General features: G+C 33.4%; 1 protein-coding gene across 4 annotated transcripts in view; it reads right to left on the reverse strand.

Annotated features, from left to right (window-relative positions):
* LOC100159393 (syntaxin-binding protein 5) overlaps positions 1-21501 on the reverse strand; it is a 149488-nt gene that overhangs the window by 29690 nt on the left and 98297 nt on the right. For 2 of the 4 annotated variants that reach the window (XM_001952635.5, XM_008184502.3), the window contains exons 9-13: positions 17710-18004; positions 15649-15895; positions 10116-10354; positions 7850-8042; positions 3531-4404 (exon numbers count right to left, since the gene is read on the reverse strand). In XM_001952635.5, the coding sequence (XP_001952670.2) occupies positions 3531-4404; positions 7850-8042; positions 10116-10354; positions 15649-15895; positions 17710-18004 (1848 nt within the window). Of the gene's footprint in view, positions 1-570; positions 614-3530; positions 4405-7849; positions 8043-10115; positions 10355-15648; positions 15896-17709; positions 18005-21501 lie in introns of all 4 variants that reach the window. The other 2 variants (XM_008184504.3, XM_008184503.3) reach the window with 2 other exon arrangements.

Genomic DNA, 21501 nt, shown 5'->3' on the forward strand with positions numbered 1-21501 from the left:
AAATTTGAAAACCAGCTTAGATAATATTATATATAATATATATAGTAATAACAACGGTTTTAGTATAATATAGTACAGCACGTCGATACAGAATTTCTGAACTCAAGCGAATAATATTACAGCGTGGGCAAGTGTGTGTGTGTATTATATAGGTAGGTAGATATTATATTGTTATGACGTGCCAAATTGTGTTCATGGCTTTTTATTACGTTAGTATAGGTACGTTGCACGACGGGTTTTGGAGTGACATTCAGAAATTCGTGTACGTACACTATTATTGTATACATATATATATCAAATAAATATATATTTACACTGTTGGCCAGCCAACAAAATATTTAATATACTTTAAATAAAAAAAACTTTCCATAACCCATGCGATTGATAAAAAAAAAATTGCCATTATTCGTGTAGGTACAACGCATCAACGACAATGATTTTTTTTACAATAAATTTTTGTTAGTGGTTAAACTTTGAGGAAATTTTTTTTTAGTGAACCAAACACAACAGAAAAAAATATAAATAAATGAAAAATAATAAAACGACATGAGATTTTAAAGGTATATATACCAAGTCTATGGTCGGGGCAGCTCTCTCGCGTCTCATTAAATTCCTTGAAACATTTACAGAGTACAATAATGTTATTTACAATGAAAACTACTTATATAAATTAATGTATTTTTTTTCTTTATATATTTATATATAATATATATATATATTATACATATGTGTGAATACATATAAATATTATATATAAATATCAAAACGAATTTTTCAAAACAAACATGATTTGTTTTAGATAAGTAAATATATATATTTTACTATCTAACTAATTTTGAACACATCACACAGTAACATTTTAAATTTAAATGAAAAGCAAACTGTTACCAATATATAACTTTTTTTTCTTCTAAAAAAATATAACAAAAAAAAAATAAAAAAATATATATATATATATATTTATATATAATAATTATATCAAACATGTATGGTACTTCACAACAATCTATACCTGTAGTACTAAAAAGAAAAAAACACGAAATGAAATAAATAAGAAACACCCACAAATCCGAGAAAATAAAACAAACACATTATATATATGTACACACATTCATGTAAATATTTCTGTTCTGCTGGATTGGATAAATATGGGAAACTTATCATTTTACACGATATGAAACACATTTACGTTATATATTTATTGTATAATAACGCTTTGTTAATCAAACATAAATACGTCAATGTCTGCTGTGGAAGCTGGATGGCATGTTGTCTGTTTAACTCGGGGTTGACGTTTATTATAAAGGCAATTAAAAATTAAAAATTAAAACCAATATTATAATAACAACAAATAAACAAAAGTGAAAATTAATACGAAATAATAATAATAATGATAATATAGTAGTAAAAATATTTATCTCATTTTACTAATAAATAAGCGCAACGTTTTAAATTAAACTATATTGTATAGGAAAAAAAATGTTCGCTAACGACTTCTACTTACATTTTAATTAACTTTATTAAAATTAAAATAAACAAAATAAGGAAGGAAACAATAATAATATTATGTTACTGAAAATTACATCGCAAGCCATCTGATAACGCTAATTTATTATATATAATATTATATAATTGATATATTATATTATTTTGTATATACTGCAGGCCATTAATTTCAATTTAATTACAACAATGTATTATAATAATAATATGTATTTGTAGTAAAAAAAAAAAAAAACAAATTTTTAGAAAACATATACTATGATAATAACATAAATTATGCAAAATAAAAATTCGGTACTACTGGGTTTCCAACCGACTCAAATATTACGATGCTACCGTCTACCATCAAGATTCCATATATAATTAGGCACTATGATATACATATTATTATAATAATATTTAGGTAACTATTTTTATTAGGTGAATTATATTTTAATAATCGCCATCCAAACGACAGACATAATAGTACATCGTCGTAACGGATTTAATATCGTGAAATATTAAATACATGGTTATGCGGTATGCTAATGGTACAACATTATCTACACATAAACTACACGAAGCCGGTGGTTTTCACTCGTGACGACGAGTAGGCATACCAGTCTTTGTCGTCAAACAAAATTAATTATTCAGAAATGAATCGAAAATTAAATATATGATATATATATATTATATATATATATTTATAATATGTAAACCGTATAAAAACAGAACTCAAATTGACACACGTTGTATTGTCGAACGGTAACGAGATTATGATAAAACATATTATAGGAAGAATATACGAAATTGAAATAATATATTAAAACTGATCACATCGTTCGCTTCGAATTATTCTCCTCTTATACGCGACCTCTCTTGCGATTACTCGACTCCAAGACAAGACCGTGTCGAATTTATTTTATATAATTATATTTATATTCGGTAGGTACAAAACTTTTGTCGTGTCGTTCGTTAGTGTGTGCACAGCTTTGTAATAATAAATTACATATTAATTGTGTTAGTCGAATGATTTTGTACGATCGCTAAATATATAGATGATTGCATATCTTAAATATTATTATGGAGATGATTCCGATTTATGGTGATGGTTTATGTATACTTAATATTATCTATGATATAATAGATTAAAAAAAAAAAAAACATGCAGCACCCTGAAAAAATCCACCTTAGGGTCTGTGTATACAAATTGATATAATGAAACATGGACGATATGTGTACATATTAACTCGATATTATTTATATTGTTGACGTTATAATAATATAATATTGAATGATATGAAGATGAGACTCTATATTATATTTGTATACATAAAAGCGAATTGTGTGTTTTTATTTCGATTGAGATATGATGATGGTGTGTGTGGTTGGTTGGTTACAGTTGCGTATAGCGCGCCGGACATAGGTCATCTGAATTATGGACTTCGCGGTGGTTCATGAACGTTTTTACCGCAACTGAGCCTGTTTTGACAACGGAGACGACGATGCTCGTCACAATATTCTTACGATGTAAACTCGTCGGTGATCGAAATTATTGTTTTTAAAATTTACGATGTTTGACAATCGTATGGTGTAGACTGTTAGTGCGTAAATATACTTGGAAAATAAGATCTCCGCAATGTAAGAGTCCAAATTAGCAGGGACGAAAAGAGAGAGAGAAAGAGAGAGAGAGAGAGAGAGAGAGAGAGAGAGAGATATATATAAAAAGTAAATTACCTCTTTGGCTTTTATTTTTTGTGCCTATATAATATTATGAAAAACAGGTTTATAACATAAACTATATTACGGTTAGGTGGTACTCAGTTTTGGTTAAAAATCATTGATTTTCACGTCACGTCGATCATAAAACAGATGCGCTAGGATCTGCGCTCAGATGACTGTCAACCGCAACGACAACAGAAACAACAACAACAACATCAAACTCAATAACAACATCAACAACAACAACGACACCATACCAACATACAATTATAATTATTATTATTGTTATTACAGGGCGGTTGTTGGTTTCGTATATCAACACTTACTTAGTCGTTTAATGAGGTTGATGAACGCTTGGTTGTTCGACCGGTTATGTTTTGGGTCCCTTTGGCTGTACTTGATGTTGGGCACGGACAAGAGTCGGGCGTCCCGCGACGACCCCGCGGTCAGGTTGACCTGCTTGTCCAGCGACGTCCGTTTCCGGTGCTCTTTGGTTGACCGCGGGGGTTTAATGGGCTTGCCGTCGCGGTCGAACAGCTTGAGCTCCGTGGGCCTGGTGGCCGCGGCCGAGGTGGACGACTGGTCGCGGGCCGCCGACTGCGTGCCACCGCCGTCCAGCCGATGCTCTTGGCCATCGGTTTCGGTTATGATTTGAGGTAGACGGCTGGTGGTAGCGGTGGTCGTGGCCGTGGTGGTCGTGAACGTGGTGGTGGCAGAGTTAGTGGTGGTGGAGGTGGTTGTGGTGGTGATGGTGGCCGTGCTGACGCTTCCGGCTTCATCAGTTTCCGGTTGTTCGCCGGTGCCGTAGAACGTGGACGCCTTGTTCTTGGCGGGCGTTGCGTTAAACGTGTTTTTCAGTCTCAGGTCGACGCGACTCAGCTGTTTCTTCAGGCCTCGCCATGAGTGACTGGTCCGGCGGCCGTTGCCCTTGACCGGCGCAGGGGTGGCCGGTTCCGAAGACGTCGCGGTCACCGCCGTGGGCTGTGGTGGCGGCGGAGGCGGTTCTCCCGGTTCCGCCGGTTCCCCGGGTTCCGGCGCCACGGCCGGGATCAGGACGAGCGCCTCTTCCGCCCGCTCGGTCACGTCATCTAGCCAATCAGGGTTGGCGGGGTTCGGCGACACCTGGGTCGAGTACACGCCCACCGGGCTCAGGGCCAGTTTGCTGAGTTCTTCCAGTTCCTCGGCTTCGTCTTCGAGGCCCTTCAAATGCGGAAAGTTTTCAACTTCGCCCGACCGATCGCGTCGTTATATTTTATGGACGCGAACATAATACGATGGAAAACGACGACGTCGCGTGTACATTATAATATTATGTTTCGTATATATATAATATGTCCCACCGTGTCTCATGCGGTCTCAAGCGGGTCGGCGGGTTGGTGGGCGGACGGGCGGAGGGGTCGATCGATTAAACCACATCACCCTCCCCCGCTCGCCCACGCACACTCGCCGCCGACCAACCCTCCGACCCGCATGCATACTCGCGACGCCCGACCAACAAACGTTCTTCGTTTCGTTTTCGCGAGCGTCTTGGATTTTTCGGTGGTAAAAATAATTTTGCAAATCGCAAATCGTACCAAGTTATGTATTATTATTAATATTAATATCGTGTCATATCGTGTGGGTAAATTATGACCGCGACCACCTGCACGTAAGCGATTCATGAGTGGAACGACGAGAAACACGACGGGATATTGTTGCGACGGGTATGCAGTCCTCGGCGGTTTTATAGTCGTCGAAAAGTTAAGAAAAACCAGCTTAGAGTGCCCGCGAGTAAAATTTGATCCGAAATTATTCGCATTAATCGCGAGTAGGTACATTAAAATGTACGCGGAGTATAAGATAGTATTATTAAGAATCGTAAACATATTTTATTCCCCGTTTTACGCCGAAACTCGAAGTTGTGTGTAGGTAGTTAACGATTTTAAAGGCGTTTTTATGATTATCAGTTTCATTTGATTTTGTCATAACACCATACATGCCCTGAATACTTACGGGATTTAATTGGGTACTGGTCGATTAAAATCTTACTAATTTTAATTCAAAACGTTTGTATCGCCGAACATATATATATAGGTAGGTAGCGAACACAGTGATGTGTATGACATTTAGATTTAGTAATATAAAGAAGCCGTCCTTAATTGTATGCCATAAAATATATTCAAACAAACTCATTACAGTACCTACGTCGGAGCGATCGAAACATATATATAGTGATCTCAGATAATCCGCAAAGACTGCGAAAATTAGGTAGTGTATCAAAGTCATTTGTGAAATGATTTTTCTCGAGTCTGAGGTCTTTCCCTGGATTGCACTTTGACTGATTTGTATTATTTATTTACACTTTTATTGTTGTATATGATGCCATTGAATTCAGTTATTGAAAATTTGTAAAATCATAATATGTATATACTACACATTGTAAGTATACTCCAGCTATTATAACTATTCATCGAATAAAGTGATATTTTTATTTTTATACAAAAACGGATCATAATAACATATTTTAAAGACTACAACGCAAAACTTTTGAGTAGAATATTGTCAATCAATACAATGCGTTTTAAACCGTGTTAAAACCATTCAATGAATGCTACCTATTGTTATGCTGTAGATGAAAAAAAAAATATATTTTTTAAAGCTGTTCAACGTGAGACTTAGGAAATGTGTAAAATAACTTTATTTGTATACATGTTTTATTTTTTTATTATTTTTAATTAATTCGCGGAATCTGGCGAATAAAAGTGGATACTAAATGAGCATAATTTTGAGAAAATGTGTCACATAAAATTTAGTTAAAAAGTTTGAATAATTAATGTAGTTTTTACACTGAAAGACAGATGAAAAAATATTGGTGGTTACAAAACTTTTAATATTAATTCAAGCCAACAGACTCGTACAAAAAAATTATTTCTGACATAAAACTCTAGAAAACATTGCGTTTAAGGATTGGCGAAGGATAAAGAAGTTTTTTTCATATAATAATATATATATGTTATAAGCAATTTTTTTTATAATCACAGAGATTAAAACTTGGATAGAGCGGTTCGCACTATACACGTGAGTAAAGTTTCGAAATGTTTAAGTAGTTTTTAACACGAAAAATGAAACATAAATGGAATAAATACAAATATTTTATTTTTGTTGTGCATATTATTATCGGTTTAAATGATGAGTCATTTCAATATATTATTATGGTGTGAAAAATTGACGAAATATCCGTATGATAATATAGGCGGAATAATTCATTATTTACGTATATTATATTATATAAATATTAAATATGCTACGATGAACTAAGAGCTTCGCGTCTTTTAGATTTCGCTGTGATTTCCGTGCAGTATTCTCATAGAATGTTTTTTCCGCAGTAATCTCTATTGTGCGGCTGTCACTTTTCAAGCAGATTATACCGAAAACCCACGAGAAGAAAACTTCCTACTTGTTTTCCAGAAGCGGTGACTTTGTATTAAAACAAAATCGAATTAATCACAACTTGTTAGACGATAATGTTCTTATCGATATTCTTAACTCGTCTCGCCTTACACTCTGTAACCGCCCTTGTGCAAAATTAATTTTATGTAAAAATAAATAGTTCTACGCGGATAATCGAAAATGTTCAATCATGATTGACAGTTTTGACGTTAATGATGATGGATTAAGCAAAAACAAAATAATAATAATAAAAAATAAAAAATAAAAAAAAAGACTGTGTGTTGTGTTCATCATTATTATTATTATTATTATTATAAATCTACGATAATGTCCTACCTGTCAGTATACAGGGCGCAGGGGTCACCGTACACAAATCGTATAAATTATGCAAAAACCGCGTAGGTATACTTCGAAAAGATAAAAATGATGTTTTTATACGACGAGATATTAATTTCGGAACATAATATTATATTATTTTATATTGGTAACAACAGTTGTTGTAGTTCTTCACGACTATATTATAATATAGTTTATGCAGTTGACGGCTCGGCACGCGTAGGTACACCTCTATAAACGTATTGTTATCATTCTCATTCTCATCATCATCATTGTCATCATTGTCATCATCAGTATTGTGCGTTACGTACGCGTCGGTGTGAAATATATTTTGTCGACACGTCACGGAGGTGCGCACCTCGGGTTCACCCTGTATACCTATATTATATATGTAGAGAACCTCGAACGCTCGCGGGACGATATTAAAATATGTATCTCGGAAACTATATATTATTATAATGTAAAATATTGTGTATGTATAATATAATATGTTTATAAGTCGCGTAGGTAAATAATCGTAATAATATAATGATGTTCGCCCGTCGGAAAATCACGTCGATAAAGCCGCGACGGACCTAAGACCTAGTCGGTAAGATGTGTTGTACATAAACGTTATCATAACAGGTAGGTTATGATAAGCGTTATGATAAGTATGTATTGAGTTATTATTATTAGGAAGACTTCCGGTGTGTTCGTCGAGACGGAATTTCGTTCGAATCGAATCGAATTTTCCTGGGTAAATATTATCTATAATTATTATTATTCGTTTTCTCCGGTACAGCTGTGCGTTTTGTTATCGTTATGTATAATATATATATATTTGTTCGTAGTTATTTGTGCACGACGGAAAGTATAGAGAATCGAAGCAAAAATATATTACCTGATCGATACTGGGGGACCGGCACCGTTCGCCGTCGCTGGTCTCGCTCAAGGCGGTTGTTCGTTTCGGCGACCTGGGAGCCCTTTGGTACGGGTCCGCACTGCCGTACATGTCGGCAGTGCTGATGTTTAGGAGAACACATTTTTGTATAAAGTCTACTATCACAATACCGTTGTCCAGACCGTAGGCGAGCCTGTAAAACGCGATGACATATTATATTAAAATACATATTATTATTATTATTACAATATATACAGATAGGTATTCAGAACGGTACTTTTGTCCTGGGCCTGGCGATATCAAAGGATAGTAAACGAGGAATTTTTCGATTACAATTTTTTCGAACGTCCGAGAACATAACGATATTTTACAATCTTTCAAGGAGTATTGCATGTATAGATTTATTTAGTAGACCTACATAGTATTTGTTTTTAAAATTTAAAAATTCCCATAGAAATTCGTAAGATAATACGCACCGGGTCGTTCTGTGTGATAAAATAATCACTACAATATTAGGTAGAATCATTATACCATTATAACTAAATTATACGCATTATACCCACATCAAAAACGGGACATTATAACATTTTCGTGAATATATTTTAATATTATAATAAGTACAGAGTGATTAGTCAAGTAAGGTCACTCCCGTTTTATTCTTTAAGTGTGTCAGAGCGTTTTTAGTACAAAAATATGTCTTATGAGAAAAACACTCTCGCACTGTAAAATAGTCAAATTTCGTTATTATTTTTTTTTTCATTTAAAATAAGAGAACCTTTTGCGGGTTGGTTATAAGCCGATTTTCAAAACTATAACTATAGGAGCTAAAATATGCATTTAAATAATGCACAATATTTGTTATTTTTCAAAGTATTTTTCTATCATTATTTAAAGTAAAATGAAAATTCGGACTTGATTCAATCTGCAAAAAGTTGCATCTTTCAGATGAAATTGAAAGAAAATCTGAGATATCAATGAGTGTAAGCGTTTTTTCAGTGAAGTCGTTTTTGTTAAGGAGAATAGTGGAAAAGTATTATAAAGTAATCAAGGTAGCAACTAAAATATAAAATACAATTTTAAAATTGTATAGAGTAGCAGACAATATGAAAAACCAGCTCCACCACTCTTAATAATAAATTTATTCAAATTTTGAATTTTGGAATTCTTAAAAATACTTATAAAGACCGTATTTGCAATAACTATACCTACCTATTGTCATGTGTTAGTAATACACAAAATTAAATAAGTCAAAAACTACCTACTTTTTCGAATTTTAATATAAATACATAAACATATTCAGAATAATCACCGGCTTCATAAAATACAGTAAAAAAAAGTTGTTTTTCACTCCAAAAAAATTAGTATGTACCGACACAGGACACACTTTATGTGGTTTAAAAAATATAAGTACTTGAAAATATGGGACCTCGAGGGATCCCTTAAGTATATTTAAAAGTTTCAAAATCGGAACTAATCCGTTATTAAAGGGAAAAATGGGGGTTAGCATACTTCGTGAATCACCCCGTATATAACGTCTGAAGTTGCAGTGGTGCACACGAAATGTCCATGGTATGGGTTATAGGGCGTATAAAGCTCTCGAGATTATTCACTCTGCGACCCTATCCCGCCCAGCAACACAAATCCAATGCAATTTATCGTATCTGCAGCGTGTATTAACCACCGACATATAAAGCAGATTTATAATTACATGACGGTCATTACAAAATATAATATTATTTGACCTAGATGTCAAAACGCCCAACCTCCGATCATTTTAAGAGGTGTCAGCCGGACGACCCGATCACATTATTTTCCCCGTAGTGTGCACCACTGGTTAACGGGGCGTCACCCTTTTCGGTCGAAAAAGATAATTCCTTTTAGGCTAGAAATGTGTTTGTGGACATTTACATCAAATTTTTTTTAACTCTAAGCGTATCTAAAAAATGACCACAACTCGTTTCATAAAAAAATTGATCATCCATTTTTTTTGAAACCAACAATGTAAAAAAAATCCTTCCACGGTGTAGTTGTATTAAAAATGTGGAAAAATATGAATAATTGATCTATAGTTGAACCACAGGCCGAAACAAGGCCAAGGTATAGGTCAATCACAACATAGATAGCACTTGGATCTAATTGTTGGGGTGCGGGGGAGGGGGTGTAAATATAAATCCCGACGGTAAAATCGATAATAATTATAATTCTACAGTCTACACACGTTACCTAGTACCTGCAGGGTATAGTATATTATATGTTATATACTCACAGTCCGTACGATGAATTAATCGTGAGTGCGGTGATCTGACCGGGTGGTTCGCCGTTGTTGGAGGGCGTCACGCACGCCAGACAGGCCTGGAAGCCGGGCGGTTTCTTCTGGGGCCCTGTCCGGACCTTGACCAGCGCAGTGCTTTCTTCGGACGCGCCCGCCGGTTTCGACGGCGCTTCTTCCGGTGAGCTTTCGGCCGCCTCGTCCAGGCTCTCCGAGTATATCGGTATCTCGAGCGTCTGCAAAACACAACCACGAAGTCGACATTATAACGTGACTTTCTAACTGTGACGTCATCGAAGGACGACGAAAAGGTCTATAATAATACAATCGTCTTGTCTGGGGAGTTGTTCTGATGATTTGCGAGGCTCGGGGCAGAGTAAAATTGCAGGACCGAAATTTCAATATCGTTTATATATAGATATATCTTTAGGGGCAAATAGACTTAAAACGACAACAAGTTACAAGACTGACAACAATGCGAATAAGTATAAATAACACAGCACGTCATAAACTTAAAATTAATATATAATAAATATACACAAATATATTATAATTTAAAATAATTCGATAAATATAGGAAAACAATATAAAATGTATCATGATTAATAACCTTCCTACTTTTTAAATAGGAAAATGTGTCAATAATATCATTATATTTTAGTTGGTCAGCAATTTATTTTTCTATAGAAAGTATACTTAAGACTTTTTCTTGGGACCGAATCTTTTACTTTTTTTTTTTATAAATTTCAGCTTTGAAAACTAAATTTTTATTATTAATTCGTTTAAAGTTTGGTAGGTACATTGATTTGGCGTCAGCTAATATAGGTAGGTAGTAAAAATTACAATGATCTATTGTATAAATTAATATAAATGACACTTTTTTTTTGCTCATCAACTATAGGCTTATATTATTGTATCTATAAAAGTGGGCCTGTCCAACTGTGGTGGGGGCGTGGGGCCCGGAGAGAGGGCCTGTGTCCGACGGGTATATATATTCTGATAATATAATAATCGTGACAATATGTTTGGAGCTAGATACGCGTTACGATTTAAAAAAATTTGAAATTTGAAACTGGTCGAGCCCCCAAAGGCGTCCATCGGACGTCGCTGTGCTCGTTACACACTCGCACATTACACGCCAAAAAAATCACGTCCACCGGATGTCGCACGAAACGCGTCGTTTTTGGGGGGATTCTACAATAATTCTATTTTCCGTCTGAAATATTAAATCTGCAGACGGATTATGAACGCGAATTTTGCAGTAATTTGTTATGCACGACACAAAATCATGACGGTTAATGTCGGTGTATCGCGTAGCTCGCTTAATACATAAAATTATCATCATCGGAGTCCGGATTTGCATATATATTTTATGTTTTAATGGAACAGACTAGCGACGTGTTTCGAGCACACACGATGATACACTAATGCCGGGGGTTTTTATGCGGCCTTTTTGGAGTTATTGATTTTTGTTTTTAAACATTTTATTTTTTATTTTTTTCATTTCTCGGGTGATTAAAAAATATAAAAATAAAATTGAAACGTGATCTAGTTATAAATATTAAAATTAATATTTTTGTTTTATTACATCACGTAATCGCACTATATATTTTTTTCATTCTATTCGGACACAATCAATCTGCAGCGAGTTCTGCGACAAGACAGAATATATACAGAATGATTATTTTATCATGAAACACTCATAATTTCAAAAAGTATTAATGTTTTTGAAAATATTTTTTTACATAGCTTCAAGTTGTTAAAAAAATTATATTTTTAAATATTTTTTATCCTTAACTTTTTTAAGTTTTTTACTTTTTGAATGATAACATCGAGTTTTAATTCCGTATTCCAAAGCAGAATATTTTTTTGAGTATTTTTATTCATAAAAATCGAATTTAGGGCGAGTAGTTTATGAATTATAAGTATTCCTTGTATAGTGTCGACATTGTATACTCTAAACGATCTCCTCACTGCCGCCTGTCCGTCAACTTTTAAACCACACACGTATTGTACCAACGCCCTGTACATAATAATATATTATAGTTATTTGTTATAATTTCGAGATAATTTGGTTACAAATGCACATTTATCGTTCGACGATTATGTGTTTGTTTTTTTTTTTATAGGGCATCCCTCCTGCAAATACAGGCTCTAATTATGGTTCATGTTCAGCTGTTTACGTGCGGAAATGTCACGGTTTTACATATTATTGTGATTATTATTCAGATCGCGGACTATGATATTACAGAGATCAATACAATACAATCCAATTGATGAAATCGGCGTGCTAAATATATGTATAGTCGACCGACGAACTGTGTGTGCGGGTCGTACGTTATTATTTATTACCTACACGTATTATTATAATAGTCGAGGGGAAAAAGTCAACGTTTGTTTGGGCTATATTAATATTTTATTTATCTCCCGTGAGTCCCGCGGGTCTGAGATAAAATTGCGTACGTTAAAATCGAATTGAATTTATTAAAAACGAACAATATTCGACGTTATTTTCACGGTTCTTGGTAATATTTTTTTCCTCTAAATTCTGTAAGAAAAAATCGACATGAAAATAAAGTCAATTCGGTATATATAACGTATTGTATATATTATTATAACGGTTAAGAATTGAAATCCATAAGCGAATAATGATATTAAAATTTTACTTATACCCATATACCCACTATATAATAGTATTACATATACGATTTTGTAAGTTGCTGCCGATTGCATTAGTAACGTTTCAAATCAACTCGAATGGCAAGACAATGTTAGAACAATAGGTGCTAATAAACCACGTTTATATTTCATAAAGTCGTGTGTATACAATGTGCTTATATTGAATTATATCGTTATTATATACGTTACATTTGATAAAAGCATTTCTGTGAGAAAATATATATTTTAATTAGTTATTGAATTGAATATTGTCATTATACAACAATTTGTAGAAAGGAAGATGATTATTATGTAATAATTTATTTGTACAAGGACTGTTTTGTTATGCAATAGAAACTATAGTGTCTATTATATTATTATTTCTTTGGAAAAATAAATTCTTATAAATATTTTTTGGCTAGCGGTCATTTACGTTCTTACTACTTTCTGTATAATAACTAAACTCTATTGATTATATAAATAAAGTTAAGTAAATATATAGTGTGAACATTTTTGATTAATTATATCATAATAAATGTTAATTAACAACACGTCAGGTGTTCAATAAAATAATTTATAGAATATTAAAAGCACGGTAGGGCACTTACTTTAAAAGTTTTTCATTATTATTACAAAAATATGATTACCTAACAATGTTAAACGATGTTTAAAGATAAAACAATAAGAGAGTATTGACAGTTAAAAAAAAAATAACATTTAGTTATATTAAATAAATTGATTTCTTATAATAATGTAATAAATTAAGCCAAACGCGCTAGTAAGACCCATAATGTAGGAATATAAATTATAAAATAATTGAATGTCATAATTTGAAACTTTGAAAAAAACTTGCTGTTGATAATTTTTTTTATTTACATTTCTATTCTAAAATTTATTTTTTAGTCTTTAATTATTTTACAACTTTAATTTAAACGCACAGCGTAGTTGAAAATCAATAGTATTGCCGAGAAATTAATTTTGTTTTAAAATTACTTTAGGTATAGGTATTCCAACTATGGTGTATTTTAATGTATTATTTTATGTATATTAAAAAAAAGATAAAAATATTACTCTTATTATTGAAACAATGCAAGTATTTTTTTTCATTAATAAAGTATAATATATAATTTATTTAAATTAAAGTTTACTGATACAAAATGCATATGCAGTAATTGTTTACCCTGTTCCAAAATAAATATAGTACCTATGCCATTAAATTATGTAAAGGTATCATCCTATTGTTAACGTTTAATTTTAATTAAAATTAAAATTACCTGATGCTGTATAATTATTAAATAACATTTAAATAAAAGATGAGTAGCGTCTACAATATATTTTACTCGACTGGTTACTTTTCAGTTTTCATGTCTGTACGGTTAAATAGTTTCTAAAATCTTAACTAGCATAAAAAAATAGTCTTTTGACGAAATTGATAAATTACAGTAAGTTTTTTCGTTGTTTCATAAGCGGGTAATTTCTACTATTAAGATCACTAAATGGTATTTTAATCAAGAATGTTTACCAAGAAATTTTGGAATGTAGGTACAAATACGGTTGTACCTAATAATGATTATATAATATTATGCGCACACACGAGAATCACTTAAAATGGTCAACCGCGCGCACGAAAAGGATCAATTTGAACTATATTTTAAGAGTGAAAGAACAAAATATGTTTTAGTAATGCATAGATGCTTATATATAAATCATTATTCTTGACGCTTTTTGAGGTTATTATATACTAAACGATATCTCTACCACACACATAACAACGCGTATATAAACAATGCACTACACAACGGAGTTATTGCACTTAAATCTGATATATAGCTTTATACAAATATTCGGTTCAGGTCTTTCCTTATTTGCATATAGTATATATCCTCTACCCTATTAGCTCTGCATACATTGTATACATATATCCTTCAAGCAAATATAATATATAATGTACACTCGAGACTATATACGCAGTCCATGTTTAGCGTGTTTAGCTGTTGATCCGCAATGTCGTGCAGTATTTATGGCTTATACATTAAGATGTAGTGTGTATATATATATACATGATTAAAAAAGACTTAATACCTTTGTACGGGCGTACTGCACATAAGAGCGGTCGCTATAAATTCACGATTCGTAATATTTAAAAAAAAAAACGTTTTCTGTACCTGTACAACAATATTATACCTCACGTACCACGTATACCACGGGTATGTAATAATAGGCACATATAGAGGTAAAGGTATAACGTATATGTATAATATGAAGCCGGATTTCCACTGTACCGTGCGTCGTATAATATAATATAGAGTGGAATACCTTAGGTATACAATAAAATACAATAGCTGTGTGTATACTTGTGGTATACCTATCTTGGTAGGTATATAGGGTGTAACAGATAGAACTGTCTTTTAGAATAAAATTTGTTCTAATCAATATTTAAATTTTTTTTTTATATATAATTTATAGTCACTTGCGCTACGCATATATTATACCAACAATTATTTTTATTTTTAACACTGAAAATAAAAAAATTAAAATTTGATTACCTACATTTTTTTTGGATATACTCAAAATAGCCAATTTGTGAATCTGATTTTGATAGTAAAAACATATATTATCTAAATCAAGTAGCTTAATTTTTTTGATTAAATGAGTTTGGAACTTAATAACTTTTTTCAAAATTTTTTTTGTTGAGAATTTGCTGAATTTTAACAATTGTTGTCATACGTTTAAGTAGCATCTTATTTTTTCCGTCAGGTCTTTCTCTTACACAGTTACATCTTGTATATTATATATTCCACTATAATTGTATAGGATGTCTATGCGTTATTATAATATACACAACGATGACGACGACGTTATAATATATTACCGTGGTTTCGAACGTGGACTCGAGTTTTCGGAATTTGAATAGCACGACGTACGACGAGATGCCGGCAACGGCTAATTTCCTGCTCTCCGGACAGAACGACAACATTTGCACGGAAAATTGATCTTCGTCACCGCCTTCCGGCGATTTTGACCTGGCCTTTTCGAACACCTTGGCGGTTTTCAGTTTGTACAGCACTTGCAGACTGCCGGCACTCGCGTCCCAAAACCGTACGCTGCCGTCCGTGTGCCTGTAAAGGTTGCAAAAAGTAGAAATATATTAGCCGCAGTACGCTATAGGTATATGTACGCTAAACACAATAATAACGTGCACGACGATCGATACACTAAGATTATAATATATTCATCCCAGTCGAGACGATATATTTCGTGCCTATTTAGGTACACGTGAAAGCGACGCGCATAAAGTTATTTCGGTTAAAATATAAGTCAGACGTTTATTAATTAGAATTGCCTTCGAATTCAATAAGCAAACGGTCTGAAAGCTGTTGAAAAAAAAGTCCCGTTTCATGCCCATTCATCAGCACTCGGCAGAATAATAATTTAAAATGTATTTTAATTTGTCAATCTATTCCTCTCACGAATACCGTCACGAACTGTTGAACTTTCTGCACAAACTTTTCTAAACACGATATTATTATTATTATTATTATTATGAAGTTCTACAAAGTAATTTAAAATTTCGTGAATTCTGCTCTTTTCATTAAATACGGTCCACTTACAACAACATTTTTATTTCGCGACGTTGAACAAACCTTTTTATTAGATATTCTTTAAGTTTTGGGTAATCGGATAAGCTCATTTTGTTATTCGATAGCTCTAAAATAATCACAACTGCAGTGGAAATAACCACGTATAATATATATATAAATCGGATTATTTGACCGTTTTTATTTGCGATGGAAAAAAATCGAGATATCAAGGGTCACCATATATATTTATTGCTTTGTAATACCGATAGATAAATAAACGTTGTGTTTAATAAATAAATAATTAATGTATTATGATCATTTCGAGGGGATATATAATAATTTATAATGTTAAATCGCGTACCTTTCAGACTTTCAAGTTATTGCGACTCTATCGATTATTTAAAATTGTGTATTATAAAAATATACCTAGGTATAACCTATAGTAATATCGGTGGGTCAATGTCAAATCTACATACATCGATAATAATTAATATTTAAGTTATTTTAAAGTATACTTCGGCACAATAACAAGACATAATGTGAAAAAACAACGTAGAAACAATGGTTAGTATAGCATATTATGTACGTCCTTTATGATAACGTCAATTGCTATGATATTGGCTCTCTCGGTTTTTTCTTTTTTATTCAGCCCCTTTAAAATACGAACGGTTTCTCGGAGCTTTTTTAATTTCTTTAGAGTTTAAAAAGATATAACAATAGGTTAGACTTTGTTCTATCGTTTTTTTTATGTACTTATATAAAATCGATTAAATTAATTAATTTTTTTTTTTTGTCGTTGAACGTTATTTGAGTACGGTCGCTATATACATTTAATACGTACACAAAGGTACAAAATTGTATTATTAAAGACTAATGGTACACACACTGTCTATAACAAACTTAGAAAAGCGTCGGCTTGCGAATTACACAAATGTGTAGTGGTATAGTTACTGGGGTGGATTTTAATCGGTAATACAAACGGTAGGTACCTATACTATTATAGGTGAGGATGGCCCTCAAAGTGGGGGGAGGGGAGGTGGGTTGTTGGACTCGGAGAACAGGAGTACGTTGAAATTAAATCGTAATTGTCGACATTTTGATATTTGGATACGAATACTTATTTTATATTAAATAATATTTAACCATATAAATGTATATTACAATATATTGTGCATAGAAATCGTGTGCGGGACACTCGTATCGCCTGTAATAGGTTGTATTTTATTGGAAGTTTTTTATAGGGCTCGCAAAAACATATTTTAGTACATGGGCCCAAAATTTGATGTAAAGGGGGGGGGGGGGTTAGCTATATGTGATATATAATAATACATTCTTATTCCTGCATTACTCACCCGGTGAGAATGATCTCGTTGTAGCTGCAGGACGTCGGGCTCCACTCACCGCCGGCGATGGGCCACTTGTTCTCGCTGTAGCCTGTCCTCTTCGATGCGGATCTCGAACCGACCGAATAGAATGCCGGTATCAAGTCTGATGGGCAGTCAGCGATGTAATGGACGCACGACACGGGTGACTCGTGAATGTCCATCGGGTGTGGGTTCTCGAAACACGGATATCCTGAGCTGAGCAGGTCGATCAGCACTAGGTCGTTTTGCATGAGCACCGCTACGGCGTACGGCTCTTGGACGTCTGACACGACGGAATCGAGAAATGATTAACGATTAATAACTTATAAAGTTAAGGTGGTTCAGACGCATACGCGACGATCGTATTATCGTCGGCCCGAGTCGTTAAGAGCGTATGTCCAAAATTACAAATTTTTCAGTAGAGGAAAAAAACGTTTCAAACATTTCGTCAGATTAATTCTATAATTCGCAAAGGTCGTATCTCCATAATTTATTACAATGCTATTACAATTATTAAAATAATTATATCGGAGATACGATAATTTCTAACCATCAATTCCATGGATGATAAAATGATACAATTTCAGTAACGAATTTATCATACGATGCGGTCTTTTTTTCTTAATTTCAATCATCGATAATCCCGAAATCCAAAAATATGGAGTTACGCCCTTTGCGACTTAGGCCGACGTTAAGATAATTAAATCTATAAGGTGATGCTTAAATGCGGTAAACGCGCGTGGCGATGGCCACAAAATGTTATTATTTAAGACTAATGTACACTATAATAACAAATACTTAAAACACCGTCGTTGTGCGAATTACACAAATATGTAGGTACATAAATAGTTACCTAAGAGGTATAGAAACGAGAGGTAAAAGACCTCTAGGCAGACCTAGAACAAGATGGAGGGATTCTGTCGTGAAGGTTCTAAAAATACTTCAAGATGGAGCTCATTTAGACATGGTGTATATTAAAGAAAAATGGAAAAATTTTGTGATGCCAGAGTTGGACCTATTGGCCCGTTAAGCTGTACATAATATAATGGCGATGAAGACAGCTACACGGGTGGATTTTAATTGTCAATACAAACGGTAGGTACATAATATTTGCGATCAGGATTCAGGGCCTCTACGAGGGGGACTGTTGGTCCGTCGAAATGAATTTGCAATTTTTGAAATTTCGAAAGTTCGATAGGAATACTTAATTTTTGATACAAATGTACATTATAATAATATATTAAGTAGAAATCGTGTATGGTACCTACACTCGTATCGCCTGTAATGGCTTGTATTTTATTGAATAAAGTTAAGGACGGTTTAGGTGTACACGACGATCGTGTTATGATAATATAATCTAAGTCTTCTAAGGTGATAACAAAGATGACGTAGACGCTGTAAACGAGCGCGGCGATGGCCACCTTTCGAATATAATTAGAAGAATATATTTTATTATAATCGAGAACGATTTCCGTCAGCGGCATACGGTTTGATTGATCGATAGGGGTTCGGATATCTACCTATCTCTCTAATTTGTAAATGGCTGTTTACCATAACGGTGTCGAACCTAACCTAACCCAGAACCCTCCCCGCTGGACTTTTTTATTAGTAAAGAGGTCTTTAAATATTGTAATTCGTAATTAATTTACTATTGTTACTTTTTCAATTTGGCCATCACAGTTTTTGAGCAATCCTAAAGATCTACTATGATATTATGATACTAAAATAATGAGTAATCTAAATATGTTATAAAAAATAAAGACTTTTTGTACCAGGTTCAATCTGGTACAAATATAATTTTAATTGTAGTTCATCAACTAATTGTAGTAAGTATTATTTTAATAATGCGATTTATCGTTTTTAAATATGATGATTTTGTACATATTGCAATAGGTCTATACATAATCTTTTCTGCAAAGGTCATACATTTCCACGCCTCTCAATAAATACCTAAGAGCGAGGAATTCTCAAGTATATAGATATATGACGCCTCTTGGTATATCTATACGTTAAAACTTAAAAACCGACGAGATGCGTATTGAACTTTTCGATATATTATCGTGTATTCTACGCGGAATCCCGCAAAAACAGAAAACAGAATGTGGATAAAAAAATTATGACATCGGGGTGAATAGGTATATAATACATAACACGCAATAATTATATAGTGATTAAATTATATAATTCAAGTGCAGAGCCAGGGTCGTCAGCCGATTTTAATTGCTATTTTTCTTTTCAAAAGATATATTTATCATTGATATTTTAAACATTCAGAAAACAAATAATTCATTCATTAGTTATATTTAAACAATTTAATAGTAGGTACCTCCTAATGTTTACGATCCAGTCGCGTGGAAACCGAACTAGCGAACAGACAACAGTGTTTAAAATTTAAATCCTTTGACTATATACACGCGACAACAAGAGGGTTGTTTGCCTGTCGTCTATTGTCTCAGGCTGAGTGAGTTAGCCTTCGTGTGCACATATTATAATAATACATTTTCCTCTGTTCGCGAACGCACTTTCAAATTCAAATTGCACATAATTCTAATTCTTGTCAGTACAGTCATCACTCATCATAATATAGTTGAGTTATATAATATTTGTTATCTTTATACGAAACTATTACACAATCGTTATCATAGTTAATATTTCACCTATATAATATTTCATTATAGATTAAATAAATATAATAAACAAATTATTAAATATGGTCCAAGCGGGGGACATGGGGACAGGATTATACCCATTCCCACTGGTTTTGCCACTGACCCTTGCAGGGGTTCCAATGCGTTGTTTGTAAAAATTAAAATGTTAAAGTTAAAGGAAGTAATTTTTTATAAAAGTAAGTCTTTTTTTTGTTACAGGTCGTTTTAATTAATTCCTCAGAGGTTGTACCTACTGTAACATTCTTTCGCAATGAAATCGTAGCATGAAAAAATATACAAACAAAGTTATGCTTTTTACGCGCGTTAAAGAATGCCGTCGCAGAAATATATCTCTCCATGTTTATAACTGCAGAGCACTTATACTATATGGTGGTATTCGACGATAGAGAAATACTTTTTGCTTCTGAAAATCGGCGTTGGTGGTAGAAAAGACAACTAAAATAATAACGTCCCGACTGCTGTGACGATAACTCGAAACCGGGAAACTGTGGGTGGATTTCAAGCGACAATTCGAGACCTGAGGTCTCAAAACCAATTATAATAGCGGCGAGAGCAAGCACGTGTGGCGTTTGTACACGTGCTACTTACGACGAGCCTTATCTCGAACACCGGTAAACATATTATATTAACGTCGCTATGGAGAGACGGTCAGATAACCGCGGAAGATATGATATATTATTATGCATAATGCATATTATTTCAAAGCTAGCCCAACCGATAATTTTGTTAACCGATTTATCGAACAGTCTCGTACCTATATATAGGCTGTATCCGAGTTTGGTCCCAAATTAAAAATTGCTACCTATACTTGGTTGGTCCGGGATTATTTAAGGTACCACACTAGTTGGGTCCCGAATTATTTTAGGTATTTCACTATGGTTGGGTGCCTAATAGTTTTGAGTGAGTACTATACTATACTAACATTATTCTTCCTATTTTAACAGATTTAGGACTGTCTATGACATATTTAGAGTGTAGACCAAAGGTATGGTTAAAAATAATTTAAAATAATTTATTTTTTGGTTTCTTTGCCATTAATAATATAAGCCATAAGAATTGTACAACTTATAATGTGATAAAAAAGGTAAGTAAAATACCAAGAGAAAAAATT

Source organism: Acyrthosiphon pisum, chromosome A1, assembly GCF_005508785.2.
Source record: "Acyrthosiphon pisum isolate AL4f chromosome A1, pea_aphid_22Mar2018_4r6ur, whole genome shotgun sequence".
Lineage (NCBI taxonomy): Eukaryota > Metazoa > Arthropoda > Insecta > Hemiptera > Aphididae > Acyrthosiphon > Acyrthosiphon pisum.